The following is a 15790-nucleotide window of genomic DNA, read 5'->3' on the forward strand; positions in this document are numbered from 1 at the left end:
TGAGCGGCGGCGGCGGCGTTGGCGGCGGGGAGGGCGGCGGGAGCGCACAGACACGCACACGCACACGCGCACACACGGACACACACTCCGGAGACGCACACCCGCGCGCACACACGCAGAGGCAGCTCGCCTTCCTGCCTGGCTTCCTTCCTGTCTGCTCCTCGCCTGACAGGCCCCTCGCTGCAGCCAGGGGCCGCCAGCACCGGGCCGAGGCCGGGCCGGGCCGGCGGCGAGGGCAGCGGGGCCGCGGGCGGCGGCGGCGGCTCATGCCCGGCCTGTCCCCGCGCGGGGCGGGCACCGTGACTCGGCTGGGCCCCCAGCGGCGGGCGATGTGAAGATGTCAGTGGGCTGTGCCTGTCCTGGTGAGTGGGGCGCGCGGCCGCCCGGCCCCTCCCTCCCAAGCCCTCCCGACAGATCCCTCACCCCTTGTTTGGCTAGAACTTGTGTGGGGAGCGTCGATGGCATGGCGGAGGTCGGGGGCTGTGAGGGGTATGCGGGGCCTTAGTCCGGGGGAGGGCTCTCAAATGCGGATACGTAGAAGCCCAGAGGCAGGGAAGGGGGTGCTAGGGGTAGTGTGTCCGTGGCGGGGTGGGGGGGGGAGGCGTGTGTGTGTGTGTGTGTGTGTGTGTGTGTGTGTGTGTTTTGGTGGGGGACGCTAATTGAGGAGGGGCTTGGGGGGCTGAAATTCCCAGAATTCCAGGGTGTTAGCCAATCAGAAGTGAGTCTGGACTTTTGACCCCCCCCTCAGGTCATCTTAGAGTTGTGATTGGCTGGTTTGGGTTGCCCCCCCCCCTCTGCTGCCTATTCCCTCTTACTTTTCCTGTGATACCCCCCTCCAGGCTGTTTCTGTGGACTGTGTTTGGAGGGAGGGATTGATTGGGGCCCATCTTGCCCCCCCCTTCCAAATTTTCCTGCCTGTTGCCAGGCGAGGTTAGCCTTCCTGAGGGACAAGAGGTACCCTGGGGAGGGCGGGGGGGGGGCAGATAATTGGGCCCTCGGGGTCTGGCATCTCCACCCTAGTGGGAGGGGTAATATGGTGGCTACAAGCAAGTTAGGAAATAGAGTGATTTGTGGGAGTCAAGTTCAGGGGAGCAATACTTGACCCCAGAGTGAGAACTTGGAAGAGGACTCAGGCCCAGATCCCTGTCTCCCCAAAACACTTACCAGCTCTTGCTAGTGACAGCCTGGGTCTGAGTTTTTTCCTGGGGAGGGGGAAGGCTCTGCCTCACTGCCAGAAGGAAAGAGAGAGGCTATGTCACTGGAGAGGTGGTCTTCAGAGGTCCTCAGAACATTGTTTATCCTCCTCCTCAGGACTCTGGGTTTTTGAATTATGTGCAGGACCTCCTCTTGTCCCAGGCTGGAGTTAGCTTTCTTGTGAAAGTCAGGTGTCCCAGCATCTAGCCTGGTTTGGATCCTTGGCTTCTGCACAAGCCCTGTTCTCTGGGGAGCCCCATACTCCACAACTGAATCCCCACTACACACCACACACACACACACACACACATACTCACAAACAAACATACTCACACAATCCCCAAGGGGAGCTGCCAGTGCTGAAGCTTCCTTGAAAATCATGTGACACAGGCCAAGCTGGGCTGGGCACACATTGAAAGTGCCTGCTGAGGCTGATGTTTAAGGCCATGGGGGAGTCCTTAAGGGAGGGAGGACTAGTAGAGAGAGCCTGAGGATCCTGGAATATCTAGGTGTGGGAACCCCTGGCTCCTGCTGCAGAGGGTGGGGGAGAGGAGGAAAGGGAAGAGCTCACCAAGCTGGAATCCTGCCTGGCCCTTCCTCCTCCTACCAGCTTGGTGTGCATGTTTATATGTGTATTTTCTTTATAATTGCCCTATGCTGGGTATCCACACTGTGAGTCCTCCCCATGGCCTTCATCCTCCATCACCACACAGGAACTTAGCAGAAACTAAGGCTCTGAACAAGCTAGGGGGCTGAGTCTTAAATTTTGATTCATAGTTCCTACAAATAGTGGGTAGGAGGTGTGTATGGAAGGGTTGTCAGGCTAGATGTAAATGAGAGGTTGGTACTAAAGTTGAGGCAGGGTGCCTGGGTCCAGGAGGAGAAAGGATAAAGTTTCCCCCTCAGTTTCCCTGGGAGCAGCATGGGGATGGGAAGAGGACCCATGCACAGGGGTGTGTGTGTGGTGGGGGACAGCTTAAGTCAATGGCCCAAAAGACATGTTCCTTTTGTGTGTCTGGGTGACACTCCTGGCTGGAGGAAAGGGGGGCAAAAGATGGCTATGAGTGGGGAGTTTTTTTTCCTGGATGTGAAGAAGTCTTTTGGATTGATAGCACAGAGAGTGGATGGAGGTTAGACTTCAAGGAGAACCAAATGGGGAGGGGCCTTGGAGTGGCCTGGGGGTGGGGAATGTTGGGAGTTGGAGTAAGGGAGGGGACCAGGCTTGTTTGGATGGGTGGGAGCACATGGTTGAACACAAGGGCATCATGGCAGCATGTACAGTCCAAGCCCAGATACACCCCCCACACTTGAGCAGGCCTGGGGTGGGGGCCGAGGTGCCCTGGCAGGCCGCCTGCCTGCTGCCTGCCTGCCTGTCTGAGTCTCTCCTTTGTGCTCTGCTGTCTCCCGGCTCCTCCTCCTCCCCCAGCCCAGCAGAGACAGCACATGCCCCACACATGTGACTGAGGGAAGCCAGAGCACACGCAGACCCACACACATGCAAACGCGGAAGGAAACACCACAAGATACAGACGTACACACCCCTACCCCCCCCAGCTCCCATAATGCTTTTGGAGTAGGTAATAGCTTCTGAAGCTTTGATCAGGAGCAGGGAGAACCTCTGCTAAGGGGCATCACCGGGGCAGGGCAGGTTGCTGAGAGATCCTGGGCCTGTCTGGGGCAGCATGTGGCTCAGAAGGGTTAAGGCAGGGAGGAGTAGGGGGAGGGGAGGAGGCAGCAGTGGTGGCGGCTGGGAGCCAGGAGAGGAGGATGGCAGAGCGCCAGGCCAACGGGAGGCCGGGCACAGACAAAGGAAGGGGGGCAGGCACACTGGAGGCCTGGGTCAGGGAGCCCCAGGGGCCCGGGCAGGGGGCAGTGCTGGTACCTTATCCTGTGGGCTGGGATAGGCTGCTGCCCTTCAGAGTTCCAGCTCCAGGACCCGGTGCTCTTCTCTCCATCACCTTTGTCGTTCTTTGCTGCTCTGTGCTTTCTCCCCACTGCACCTTCCCCTTCCCTGCACCACCAATTTTAGGGCCTTCTAACTTCGACTTGTTTCTTTAGCTGGACCTCTTTTGCTCCTGTACAAGTGGGGGAGTTAAGTCAGAACTGAGAAAGGAGCAGACTTGCTAGAGAAGGGGAACCAGGAGCAGGGCCCCTTTTTGAGTGATGGACCAGAGTCCTAATACTTCTTGGTATTTGGGGGCCTGTCTGAAATTTGAGGAGACAAACTGGGTGGGGGTTCTGAGCTCTAAACTGGGGGCAGAAGCCAGAGCACACACATCCCTCTTCCTCATGTAGACAGTCATTTGGAACCTGGAGTGGCCATTCCTTGGAATGGGAAGGGAATAGGAATGGCTGCTGTGCCCCAGGGCTGGGCATGTATGAGTGGGGCTAGAAGTCCAGGATTCCAGTTCAGGCCCTCCTGTCTCACTATAATCTGCTCAAGTTAGCATCGTCTTTGGCCCTGTATTCAGTAGGGATCTCTTGAGGTACTGCCTTATGAATGCACTTTGTGGGAAGTTTAAGGGCATGAAACAAATGACAGGAATTGTCCTGTCACTAGGGGAGAAGTGTGTTCATCTCAGAGTTGGGCTGTTTATTGGGAGTCAGTGGAATATTTCAGTTCCTGGTGGTAGGCAGTATGTTTCAGGGTCTGGCTGAATGTCTTAGTTTTCAGTATGTTTGTGAAAGCTGGAGCATATCCTATGGTCAGAACATGATGGAGAATGGTACGCAGGTTTCAGGGAGGGTGGTGTATGGGGTAAGTCCCTGGGTAATAGACGATCAGGTTGTGTATATAATAGTCTGTCACAGGTTTTGGGGGTATAATGCAGCTTGGGGTGTGTGTGTTGGGGTCAAAGGGCATGTGTCACAGGTCCCAGTGTGTACAGAAGTCAGGGCTGTCATAGACTATGTATGTGTGTGTGTCTTGGGTTTGGGTTTATTTGGTTTTTGAGGTATGTCGCAGGTTGAAGTCTGTATCAGGTTCTGATTTAGGTGAAAGGAAGAGGTGTTATTCATTGTGAAGGGTGTTCAGGGAGCCAGGTGCAGTAGGACTGCAAGTCAGCCAGGGTGTCTATCATGAGAAACCTTGCCATGGGGCTGTGCGAGTGTGCTTGGGGGTGGGGCAGGGCAAGGAATAAGGAGCAGAGACTCAAATTGCAAAGCAATAGGAGGTCTGTATGGCTTCACCCCCTCCTGTGTGTGTGTGTGTGTGTGTGTGTGTGTGTGTGTTTCCTTTTTCCTTTTTCCTATATGTCCAGGTAGTAGGGCCTGGACCACTATCCAAGTTTTAGAAACACTTCCTGTCTTGGGATTTCCCCCTTGCATTAGAAAGCAGGCTCTACTTCAGTAACCACGTACCATTTTTTTCCCCCTGGGATGAGGGTAGGACTCAGCAGCACACTAGGTCCTTTCTGGGGACTGCTGGGTGGGCAAATTGGCCTTCCCTAGCTGTGACAGTGCCTCTTTCCCTTGCACCCATGAGACTCTGGTGGTGGGGGTTAGGGAAGGGGGTTAGGAACTTAGCTGGGTTGGGGAGAGGGAGCTTGGAATGTCCCCTTCCCTCCAGTCACTGTTTACCCACTGAAGCAGAGTGTGTCTCTGTCAAAAATAACCCCCTGGAGGCTCCCCCCAGCTGCTCTGGGATTTCACCAGGGGCGGAAGCCCAGGGTGGCAGCTCAGGGTGGCAGCTCCGGCCAGCCTTCCAACCTGGAAGATCACAGGGGGAGAGGAAGAGAGATTTGGGGGATGTTGGGGAGGCAGTTTGAAGATACTGGGAGTATTCAGAGAGGAGAGCACCCTTTTCCATCCCTGCCAGTGGCTCTGGCTAGCCTGCTCACCCCAAGCACCAGGCTTGGAGCTGGGGGTTGGGGGCATTTCAGTTCCTGGCCTCACACACCTCCCCCCCTCCATCCAGGTCTCTCCAGGCCCAATCTGTTCTGTCTCCATCTCTCCCTCTGTCTCTCTCGGTCTCTGTCTCTCTTTTGTTTTTCTCAGCAGTCCTCCCAGCCTGCCTCCGTCTCTCCCTCCCTCCCTCTCTCCCTCTTCCTCTTTCCTCGCAGGGAGGGGGCGGGGCCGGTGGGGGCAGCTCCACCCTCCGCCCGCCCTGGGGCCTCATTCTGAGAGAGGCTCTGAGATCCGAGAGGGAGCGGGGAGGGAGGGATAGAAAGGGAGAAAAGGAAGGGAGCCGGCGGGCGCTGCGTGTGTCTGTGCGTGTGCAAGTGTGAGTGAGTGTGAGTTCCGGGCCCTGCCTCTCCTGGTGCCCCGGTGGAGGGGCCTGCTGGCCTGGGGAGGGCGGGCGGGCTGCTTGGAGGCAGAGGCAGCGAGAGGCGGCGGCGGGGAGAGCCGAGGAGGAGGAGGAGGAGAGAGGAAAGAGCGGAGCAGCCATTGTTGAGGGAAACCTTGCAAACAAAGAAGGCTCCGGACTCCCCGCGGCCCCCCGCCCCCCAGGCCGGCCCCCTAGCCCCCAGCCCCCGGCCCAGTGGCCATTGTAACTTTCCCCCGGGGCTGTGGCCGCCGCGGGGCGGGCCAAGGCTGTGCGTGCGAGTCTTTGTGCAGCCGGCAGAGTGGAGCTCCCAGCCAGGCCTGCCTGTCCCACTCGGGACATGAGCGGCTGAAGTTGGCCCCCTCAGTCCTCACCCCTGCCAAGGCCCCTCTGGGCTTCCAGCCGCTCCCTGCACCTCTCCTGGCCCCCTCAGTTCTCCCAGGTAAGTCTGGGCACCCTGCAAGCCTATTGGGAGTGGGTGGAAGATCCTGGGTCTGGCCCCGGCCTGGTATGCTAGCTGCGGGAGAGGTGTCCCAGCTCATAGAGGCCAGGTCTCTCAGGCCTGCTGACCTGTGGTCAGCCCCCAAAGGGAGGGGGCCTGCCCTTAGGTCAGGCTGGTTACCATGGAAATGCCCAGCTGGAGGTGCCCCCCTCAGCCCCAGGATGCAGCTTCCATCCTGAGAAAACTTTACTAGTTCTGGGCTCTACCTCTCTTCTTCCTCCTCCTAAGGGCTCCCAGATTGCTAGAGGTTGTGTGTGTGCAGGGTTGGGAAGGGGGCTATGTCTGACTCCAAGGCTGATGACACATCCCCTTCACCCCCACCCTCTCTTTGCTCCCTCTACCCCTGCTGCTGGGGACAGGCAGCAACAGGGACAGATGGTCTGGGTGATGTTCCCTCCCCTTCTCTTCTCACTCCCAAGCCCTTGTGCTGGGGCTACTGGGAGTTGCTATGGCTCTGAAGAGATGCTGAGTTTGTGTCCATTCCCTGGACGTATAAATGGAGGTCTCAGAGCTTTGGGCTTTAGCTCTTCAGAACTGTTAACCCAGCCCCAGGCAATGTCTGCCAGGTCTCTGGTGAGAGAAATTGAAGCTCTGAAACTTTTTTTCAGAATTAGGGGGAACCCAGGTGTGCTTCCTATCTTCTGAGGGTCTTGAGCTGACAAAATCAAGTAGCCCTGAAACTGTGGGGCAGAGGCGGTGATGCTTTTGGGGAACGGATGGCCTAGGAAGGGGGCAAGGACCAGGTCTTATAATTTAGACTCTTGGGTTTCATTGGCCGGACCTGGCCTTTGGTAGTCTCTGGGAGCTGGGGGTTCTTACGTGGCCTTAGTCTACCCATCTACGGAGTGGGGAGACTTGGAACTGGTGAGGGGGGTGGCGGGGAGGACTGTCTCTTTCCTAAGGATACAGGCTCCTCATTCAGTCCAGACGGGCATGTGAAGGCTGTGTGCTGTGCTGGGAGTATGTGGATATGGCCTGTGAGAGATCATGCACTGGGCAAGGGCCTGTTGCAGGAGCCCTGGTCCTGCCTGGGGCTGCTGGGTTCCAGTTCTTGGTAGGCATGTCAGGGCGAGCTGAGGGTGGAAGCCTGCTAGGCAGGATGAGGCACACGCGTGTACAGGCACACACAGGCTCTGAGTCTTGGCACCTTCAGGAACTGTGTAGTGTAGGCCCCTTTGGGACCCTCCTTTTGCCCATATTGTGAGGAGGGGGCCCTGGAGAGATAATTAAATGATGCATGTTGGCACAGGGTCTTCTTTTGTCTGTTCCCCTAAGGAACAAAATAGATTTTGCATCTAATTTGGGGAGGGGGGTTAGATACAGCCAATATGGTCACCCTTCCAAACATAATCAAGTTGTAGGGATGCCACGAAGCACCTAGGGGCTAGGACCTACCTTCCTGTGCCTCAGTTTCCCCTCCTATCTGGTAAAGAGGGGGAAGATAGGATTGCAGGGGTGCCTGGTTCATATCCAACTATGAATATAAGATTTCCAGGAAATAGTACACCAGGAGTAGTGTGCTGCTCATTGAGGTGGATAGGGGACACGTGTGCCCATGCATAGAGAACATAAGCAGAGACCTGTGTCTAGTTACCAGTTGCTTCCTAGATGGAGCGCCCTGGAGCCTAGGTTCCTTCCCAGGTCTAGGTTTGTAAGTAGAGGGGAATCCATTGGAGGCCTGTCTGTCTCTTTTCTCCACTGCAAGTCTCAGACATGAAAGGAGGTTGAGGCTTTGGGTTTCTGGTTTGGAGACAATACTAGACCCACGGTGGGTGTGGGGGAGGGGGCTGGGCTGATAAGGGAGTGTCCGTTGGTGGAGGAGGCAGAAGGCCCAACTGGTTATCTGGTGGGAGGCACCCAGCAGGCACCCACTCCCCTTTATCTTTCTATCCCCTGCCCTCCTGAGACCCTGGGGTGGAGAGGAGGGGCAGGGAGTTGGCAGATTTCACACACACACACACACACACACACACACACACGCACACACGCACACACACACAAACCCGTATCCCCTCCCCCAGCTTGGTCTCTAGAGAGCAATAGAGGGGTGGAAATACTACAGGATATGGGAATCAGATCTAGGCCCAAGTCCTGGCTCTGCCACAGTTACTAGCTCTGTGATTTTGGCAAGACCCCTTGAGCTTCTTCTTGCCTTATCTGTAAAATGGGGATTTTTACAGTTGACCCTGCTACCTCACAGGGGGTTGTGATGATTGAACAATATAATATAGCTGCAAAGGGGATTTATCAAAATTAGATTCTAATGTTTGGATATTCATTTATTTTATGGTATCGACATTTCTTCCCAGTTTCAATTCTGTTATCTAGGACTCAGCCACATGAAGAAATGTGGTCTTGGTTATTAGGGCTGAGTACTTCTAGTTTCATGATAAAACAAAATCGAAGCTAGATTTAGAAGCAGAGGTACGTGTTCCTTTGGGTCATCCCCATCCCCAGTCCACCCACTCCAGGGGCTCTGGAAGACTAGTCCCTGTCCGCACAGTCTTGGAGACTTCCAGGAAAGATCCTGGGACTCAGGGAACCTTTTCTTCCTTTGCCTTCTAGGTTGTTCCTCAAAGTCGTTCAAGCTGTACTCACCGAAGGAGCCCCCGAACGGCAACGCCTTCCCCCCCTTCCATCCCGGCACCATGCTAGATCGGGATGTGGGGTGAGTCTTATCCACTTTCCATCTCTTCTTCACGTGGGATCCTGCCTGAAAGGGGGAGGGAGTGACACTCCCCAATAATTCCTGTCTTCCACCCCATTCTCATAGCCTCTTCCCTTACACAGCCCAACTCCCATGTACCCGCCTACATACCTGGAGCCTGGGATTGGGTAAGTGGAGTCCAGTAAGGAGGGAGGTGCTTCCCATTATTTGGCTGAAGGGAGAAGTGGGGGGTGGGGTGGGAATGCTCTTTTCCTACTGACCGCCCTTCTTCACTTCCCCCAGGAGGCACACACCATATGGCAACCAAACTGACTACAGAATATTTGAGCTTAACAAACGGCTTCAAAACTGGACAGAGGTATGACCAGGAGAAGAGGGCTGGGAGGGGGAGGACCATCTGGGAACCCCTGTGGGTTGTCTTCTAACACACACACACACACACACACACACACACACACACACACATACAAACATCCTGCCCTGTGCTCCTTAGGAGTGTGACAATCTCTGGTGGGATGCTTTCACAACTGAGTTCTTTGAGGATGATGCCATGTTAACCATCACTTTCTGCCTGGAGGATGGACCAAAGAGATATAGTGAGTGGCCCTGGGGGTCCTGCTGGTTCTGCTGTGAGAGTAATACCTCCTGTGTCTATCTAAGGACTGGGAGTAGGTATTGTCTCTGGGGATCTGTTTTGGCAATGATGGCATCTGCCTGACCCCTTTGGAAGTCCTTCTGTTCTATTGAGTTTGTCCCATCTCTACAGCCATTGGCCGGACCTTGATCCCACGCTACTTCCGCAGCATCTTTGAAGGGGGTGCTACGGAGCTGTACTATGTGCTTAAGCATCCCAAGGAGGCATTCCACAGCAACTTTGTGTCCCTCGACTGTGACCAAGGCAGCATGGTGACCCAGCACGGCAAACCCATGTTCACCCAGGTCAGCAGCCCAGCTGGATGTGGAACACTGAAGCACTTGGGTTTGATTCCCCTCCTTTCTCCCAAAATATGCTCAGCTGTTCCCCAGGGAGGCAGAATGGGAAGTGCCAAGACGAGAAGGGAGGGTAGGCATGCACAGCATCCATCAGGCGTTTACCGAGTTTGCACGGGATGGTTTTCTGGGCCACAGGGGTGCACCAGTGAAAGAGAACCTGCCCTCGTTGAGCTTATAGCAGATGAGTGTATCACTAGCTACTTGGGAAGAGGACAAGGGTCTATTTGGCATTGCTGCTGTGCATGTGTATGTGGGGGGGTGGTTGACAGGTGTGTGAGCACGTGGGCTTGGTCCGTTATGCACCCAGATTCAGGGGCAAGTGGCAGAAGTGTATTCAGTGGGAGGGTTGTGAGCAAACGGGAGAACAGGTGCACTTTCAGGTACGTGGGGAGGGGGCAGGGACGTGACAAGCTTGTCTCCAGGTGTGTGTGGAGGGCCGGTTGTACCTAGAGTTCATGTTTGACGACATGATGCGGATAAAGACGTGGCACTTCAGCATCCGGCAGCACCGCGAGCTCATCCCCCGCAGCATCCTTGCCATGCACGTGAGTCGCAGGCGGCGCCCAGGCTCCCAGGGTTGAGGGCAGGTACTGGGGAGGGTGGCTGGAACAGGGTCTGGCGTTGTGCGACCGTGACCTCAGACAGAGGGTTAGAGTATCTCCATCTGAAGAATGGGTTTCATAGCAGCTCCTCTTCTCCCTCAGGAGCGTCACAAGGCTCAGGTGATAGGTCAGATGAGCAGGTGCAGCCCAGGTGCTAGTGTTCTCTTCCTCCTCCTCACCTAGGCCCAGGACCCCCAGATGCTGGATCAGCTCTCCAAAAATATCACCCGGTGTGGGCTGTCCAATTCCACTCTCAACTACCTCCGAGTGAGTCCTTGATTGCGCAGTTTCTGCCCATCCCACTGGGTGTCTGCTCCGCGTCAGCTCTCCCCTGACAAGCCACCTCGTGGTCTCCCCTCAGCTCTGTGTGATACTCGAGCCCATGCAGGAGCTCATGTCCCGCCACAAGACCTACAGCCTCAGCCCCCGTGATTGCCTCAAGACCTGCCTTTTCCAGAAGTGGCAGCGCATGGTAGCACCCCCCGGTAAGTGCCTTCCACCTGCCCCTGCTCTTACTGGGACCCAGTGGCACTCCCTGCCCCTGGTCTGTCCCCTCGCAAAGCCCCTTCCTCACTCCTGGGTCTGCGAGATTGGGATCAGGGTAGGCTCAAGCTCTTCAGGGACCAGAATGGGGAGCAAGGGACTGGAGGCCTTTCCCCTCCTAAATCTCCTTTTCTTGGTACAGCGGAGCCCGCACGGCAGCAGCCCAGCAAGCGGCGGAAACGAAAGATGTCAGGGGGCAGCACCATGAGCTCGGGGGGTGGCAACACCAACAACAGCAACAGCAAGAAGAAAAGCCCAGCCAGCACCTTCGCCCTCTCCAGCCAGGTACCTGTAAGCATCTCGGCTTTCTTCTCTCTTCTGGGCTGCCCTACTGCTGACCCCTAACCCTTGACCCTGCCCCAGCCTGAGCTCACTAGCAGGCGTAGAAGCAAAGACAGTTTTTCCTGGTGTACTCTGCCAGCATGGGCTGGCTCCTGTCACTGATGAGAGTCCTTGTCAGTCCCATGGCATGGCTGTGATCACAGACTCAGAACATAGGACACGAAGGGACAGAGACAGCCGTGAGAATGTGGATGTTCAGGAGAGACAGCTTGGAGGCACACATATCATTAGAGAGACACACACTGATAGAGGGACACGAATTTGAACGTGTGCAATTCTAGAATATGCACATATGCACATGCACACACTTTCCTCATTGGCGTTTTGCTGTCTGCTTCCTCTGTCTTACATGTGGACGAAGTTTAGGAGCCCTCTGAAGTTTGGGGGAGATGAACTAGGGAGCAAGGGGAGTAGATTGACTTCTCCTAGAACCTAGTGTTTGTGGGTTAAAGGCTGTGACACTCTGCAATCCTTCATTGGGAAGGATTCCAGGGACTGAGGGTGTCAGAGGAGTTGGGGTTTTAAATTGGGGTGAGAAGGGCTTGGGGGTATTGAGTTTCCTGGGTGGGTATTGGGGCTCTCTGCTGCCCTGGGCCGGGCGAGCCCCTGCCCCGATTATGTTTGGGGACCTCCGCCACTCTCAGGATGTGATGGTGGTGGGGGAGCCCACCCTGATGGGCGGGGAGTTCGGGGACGAGGACGAGAGGCTCATCACCCGGCTGGAGAACACCCAGTTTGACGCGGCCAACGGCATTGACGACGAGGACAGCTTTAACAACTCCCCCGCCCTGGGCGCCAACAGCCCCTGGAACAGCAAGCCTCCATCCAGCCAAGAAAGCAAATCGGAGAACCCCACGTCACAGGCCTCCCAGTAGAGGCCTTGCCATGGCCACCCAGTGCTCTGCCTGCCTGCCCCACCCCTCGCAGCCCCAGGGAGCAGAAGACAGAATGAAGAGACTGAGCATCTAAAATGGGCAGCCTCCATCCACCCACTTCAGGGAGGAACTGGACTCGCTGGGGGCAGGTGGCAAGATTTGCCCACCAGTGGCCCTGGGCTGGGCCTGGCCTCTGCAGAGCCTTTTGGGGGAAGGGGTTACTCATGTGGATGCCTGCGTGGACCCTGGGCCTCTCAGAAATGTCCTGACCATCCCCCAGGGCATTTGCCTCCATCTTCACCCCAGGTTCTGGGTTCCCATCCTCCTGATCCCACCCCCTTCAAGCCTGGGGTTGTTTATCCCACAACCCTTAGGGACTTAAAGTTATGGGGCTTGGTTGAGTGCCCCTTTCCTAAGCCTTCCCCTAGGTGGCTGGTAGTAGAGGGCTTGAAGCTCTGGCTCCTCCCTGCAGCCACCTATCCCAGCTCCCAAGTTTTTTAAAAAATAATATTATTAAAAATGTAAGTTTAAAAAAAAATCATTCATGTACCCCCTCTTTCCCTTATTAAAAAGTCCAGCTACCTCCCTACTCCTGGCAGATGTGGGGCTTGGGGCCCAGGCGGAGGTGAGTGTGGGGGTGGAGGTGTGCATTACCATTTTTTACAGTTGGAGAGCTTCAGACCAAGGACATACTTTCCATCTCTCTTCCCTTTCCTCTGGGGTGACTGGAGTTGGGGAAGGCATGCCTTGGGGTAGGAGGCCATTGATGGCCTCATCTTTGTGACAACCCCCTGCTGTTGTCTCCGTCTCCCCATCCTCCAGGACTCTGGCCTGCTGTCCTAGTGCTTGTGACTCCCACTGTCCATCCCATCCCCCTCCCCCATGGTGTGTATGTTCTTACAAGTCCTCCACTAGAGCAGCCGTCTTGGATGGGGGGAAGGGAGGCGCCCTCCCTTGGGAAGTGTGGAGGGAAGGGAGCACCGTGTTTGTTGCTGTTTTTTGTTTTGTCTCAGTTGGGCAGGCATGGGATGGAGGGGGTGGGGCTCATCCACTCTCTCCAGTACTCTCTTCCCCCCAGCTCCTCAGACTGTGTATCTAGTCCTCCCCTGTCCTCCACCGAGGGGAAGGAGCCATGGAGAGTGTCCTAGCCCTAAGCCCACCTGGGAGCAATAGACCTCTAGCTCCCAGCCGAAGTAAAGGGTCTTCATCTCCAATATCGCTTCCATCCCCTTCCTCGTAGAAGGGAGGGGGGAAGCAGCCAGGATCCTCAGCTCTGTTTCACAGTTGGACACACGGAGGCTCTGGGCCCAGGGTGAGGCCAGGAGTTAGGGTCCCATGGGTCTGGGCCCAGCTCTGTGGCTTCGCTGCCTTTTCCTGTGGCCAGTTCCAGAAGTGTTAGCACCGCCTCTCTCCCCTACTCTTCCTTCTGGATTCTGGGGTCTCCCGCACCCAGTTTCCTTCACTCCAGCTGCCACTGTTGAGAGGGTATTGTGTCAGGAGCTGAGGGAAGGGGTGGGGAAGATGGATGTCCCACCCCAAATGTAATGCCTTTTTTTTTTTTTTTTTTTTTTTTTTGGGCCATTTGAGTCATGTATGGTACTGATCAATAAAGAGACTTTTTGGTTTGAGAGTGTTGTCTTGGTCATTGATGCCTAAAAATTCAGTCCCAAGCAGTCTTTTCCCCCACCCCCGTTCTTCCTATGGTCCCTAAAATCAGTTACTAAGAAGGAAGTAGGAATTGCTTATGGATTCCCCTTCAGTCTCACCTCACATTTCCCCTCTTCTGCCCTTGCTCCTCCTGTCCCAGACTGGCCCGTGTCTCCCTCAAAAGCTGACTTCCTTGTCCCCTGGGACAATTGTTCCTCACCCCCAACTGCCATGGGGCTGCCAGACCAGTGGCCTTTCTGAGGCAGGTTTCCTGGGATGGAAGGCCCTGGATCAGACTTTTGGGGGAGGGTGTCAGGGCCGGGGTCCTTGCCTAGGCTTGGGTTGGAGGAGCTTTGGGTGGTTAGAATGACTGGGAGACTTGGTCCTATTTTTGTCAGTGAAATTCTTGTCCCTACCCAGCGTCCAGCCTGCCAGCCCAGCTTAGCTCCCTGAGCTGGTGTCCCCTGGTGTTAGGTCCTTGGATGAGGACGTATGAGAGTAGCTGGGTTGTTTGTCTGCCTGCTGACTTTGGGTGGGGACATGAAGGAGGGTGCCTAAGTGCAATTGCTAGGGGCAGCCAGAATCTCCTTTGGTAGAAGGAAGAATAGCCTGCTTTTCAGACTCCTTTCCAGGTGGTTCCTCCTCCCAAGTCCTCTTCTCTCTAACCATTAAAGAAGATTGGCAAGACAGGGAGACCCTGCTGTCGGTTGGGGGGGTGGGATCTTAGCACCCACCAATTCCACTGCCCAGGCTCTTCATGCCAAGCAGGGGAATCCAGCCTCTCAGACTTCCCCCACTAAAGTCTTTGGATTTGAAGTAGCCTCAAAGACCTATATCTCTACTCTCACCTCCCCAGCGGGCAGGAAGAAACCAGAGGAAAGGACTAAATGACCCTTCTCACCCCCTCTCCAGTCTACACAGTTACCTTGGCCCTTCCTGCTGCCAACCCAGCTCCTCGCTGCCCATTGCCTCAGGACCCCAACACCTGTATTCGTGCACATGCCCACTTCATTCCTCTGCAGGTCTGACTTGATGGACATTTACCAGCCAGATCACCCTGGGAGTGCTAGTGAACACCTATCTGCAGTGTGATCGTGTTTGGAACTAGGTGTATGTATAGCCGGCTTTCTTGCCCGAGTGTGTGCCAGTGTATGTATGTGGCCACCAGGCTGGGAGAGGGCTTGGATATGGGTATGTAATGGAACACTGCATGTGTGACTGTATGTAGGCTTATCTATGCATTTGTTTATGGGACTTGTCTTGGTGGATTTATTTGTTCATTGAGCCCTCTCTAGGTGCCAGGCGTAACTCTAAGTGGTAGAGATAGGGTGCTGAACAAAGCAGAGAAGGCCTGACTGCTGGGTGTGAATGGGAGGCTACAAGTACGTAAATGAGGGCATGTTGTCGAATGCATGGATTGGCAGTATTGTGTTGTGTTATGGGGCTGCTGCGCCAGCAAGCCTGTGACAAAGTTGCGGGTTCATATCTCTGTGTGTGTGTGTGTGTGTGTGTGTGTGTGTGTGTGTTTTGGAAGAGGCAGTGGTCATGGGAAGAGGTAGATTGCCTGGACTCTGCCCTGCTTGGGGTAAGGCAGTGAGCCAGAGAGACAAGGGAACCCACTTTTTGAACTCAGGAAGCATAGTGGCCAGCGACTTCCTCTGGAACCCTAGTTCCGGCTCCTCCCCTGGGTCCTCCCCATTTGCCCCAGCAGCCCCTCTGGGGAAGGCCCTTAGTCTGGAGGAATTGCTAGGGTCGGGGGAACGGAAATCCCTTCAAGGCCCAGCCCCAGCGCCCAGCATGATGCTGAAAAGCTTGGTTCAGCCCATCAGTGTACCAGTCCCAGTGCAAAGACACAAGCCCTCAACCCCCAGACCCCGAGATCTGCCTGAGCCAAGCTCCTTCCTTGTTTCTATTCTAGCTCAATCCAGTCTGACCTTCATCCCCTTTCATAGGAATTCCAGCACAACCTCCAGCACCTCTTTTATATTCTTAGCCCAATTCATCCTGACCTCTATCTAACCCCTTCCCCAAAGTTAAGATTCCAGCCCAGCCAGACCAGCTCAGTTCAATCTGACCTCAAGTCCCTTATTGGAAGGTGAGTTCTAAGCTGGTCCTCCAGGGCCTTCCCTTAACACTTACTTCACAAAGCAGGGCCTTATC

General features: G+C 55.5%; 1 protein-coding gene across 3 annotated transcripts; it reads left to right on the forward strand.

Annotated features, from left to right (window-relative positions):
- The first annotated feature begins 235 nt into the window (after nucleotides 1–235).
- LDB1 (LIM domain binding 1) lies at nucleotides 236–12572 on the forward strand. 3 transcript variants are annotated; one of them, XM_032881671.1, is made up of 11 exons: nucleotides 236–362; nucleotides 8526–8628; nucleotides 8751–8795; nucleotides 8911–8986; nucleotides 9122–9224; nucleotides 9395–9567; nucleotides 10044–10166; nucleotides 10407–10490; nucleotides 10585–10708; nucleotides 10909–11051; nucleotides 11753–11983. In XM_032881671.1, exons 1-11 carry the CDS (start codon nucleotides 338–340, stop codon nucleotides 11981–11983), a joined length of 1230 nt encoding a protein of 409 aa, XP_032737562.1. In that variant the 5' UTR covers nucleotides 236–337. The 3 variants fall into 3 exon arrangements, with proteins under 3 accessions (XP_032737562.1, XP_032737552.1, XP_032737570.1); XM_032881661.1 differs by having other exon boundaries at nucleotides 338–362; nucleotides 10909–11057; nucleotides 11753–12572; XM_032881679.1 differs by lacking the exon at nucleotides 236–362 and adding an exon at nucleotides 5701–5900 and having other exon boundaries at nucleotides 10909–11057.
- The last annotated feature ends 3218 nt before the right edge of the window (nucleotides 12573–15790 follow it).

The sequence above is a fragment of the Lontra canadensis genome, unplaced genomic scaffold (genome assembly GCF_010015895.1).
Source record: "Lontra canadensis isolate GAN:19392208 unplaced genomic scaffold, GSC_riverotter_1.0 scaffold3, whole genome shotgun sequence".
In the NCBI taxonomy this organism is placed as follows: domain Eukaryota; kingdom Metazoa; phylum Chordata; class Mammalia; order Carnivora; family Mustelidae; genus Lontra; species Lontra canadensis.

Excerpts from the sequence above, each read along its gene's own strand:
- LDB1 (XM_032881661.1), top strand. The coding sequence starts at position 338 with ATGTCAGTGGGCTGTGCCTGTCCTG. Across the intron at positions 9,225-9,394 it reads GGATGGACCAAAGAGATATA|CCATTGGCCGGACCTTGATC; the intron begins GTGAGTGGCCCT and ends CCATCTCTACAG. Across the intron at positions 10,167-10,406 it reads GCAGCATCCTTGCCATGCAC|GCCCAGGACCCCCAGATGCT; the intron begins GTGAGTCGCAGG and ends CTCCTCACCTAG.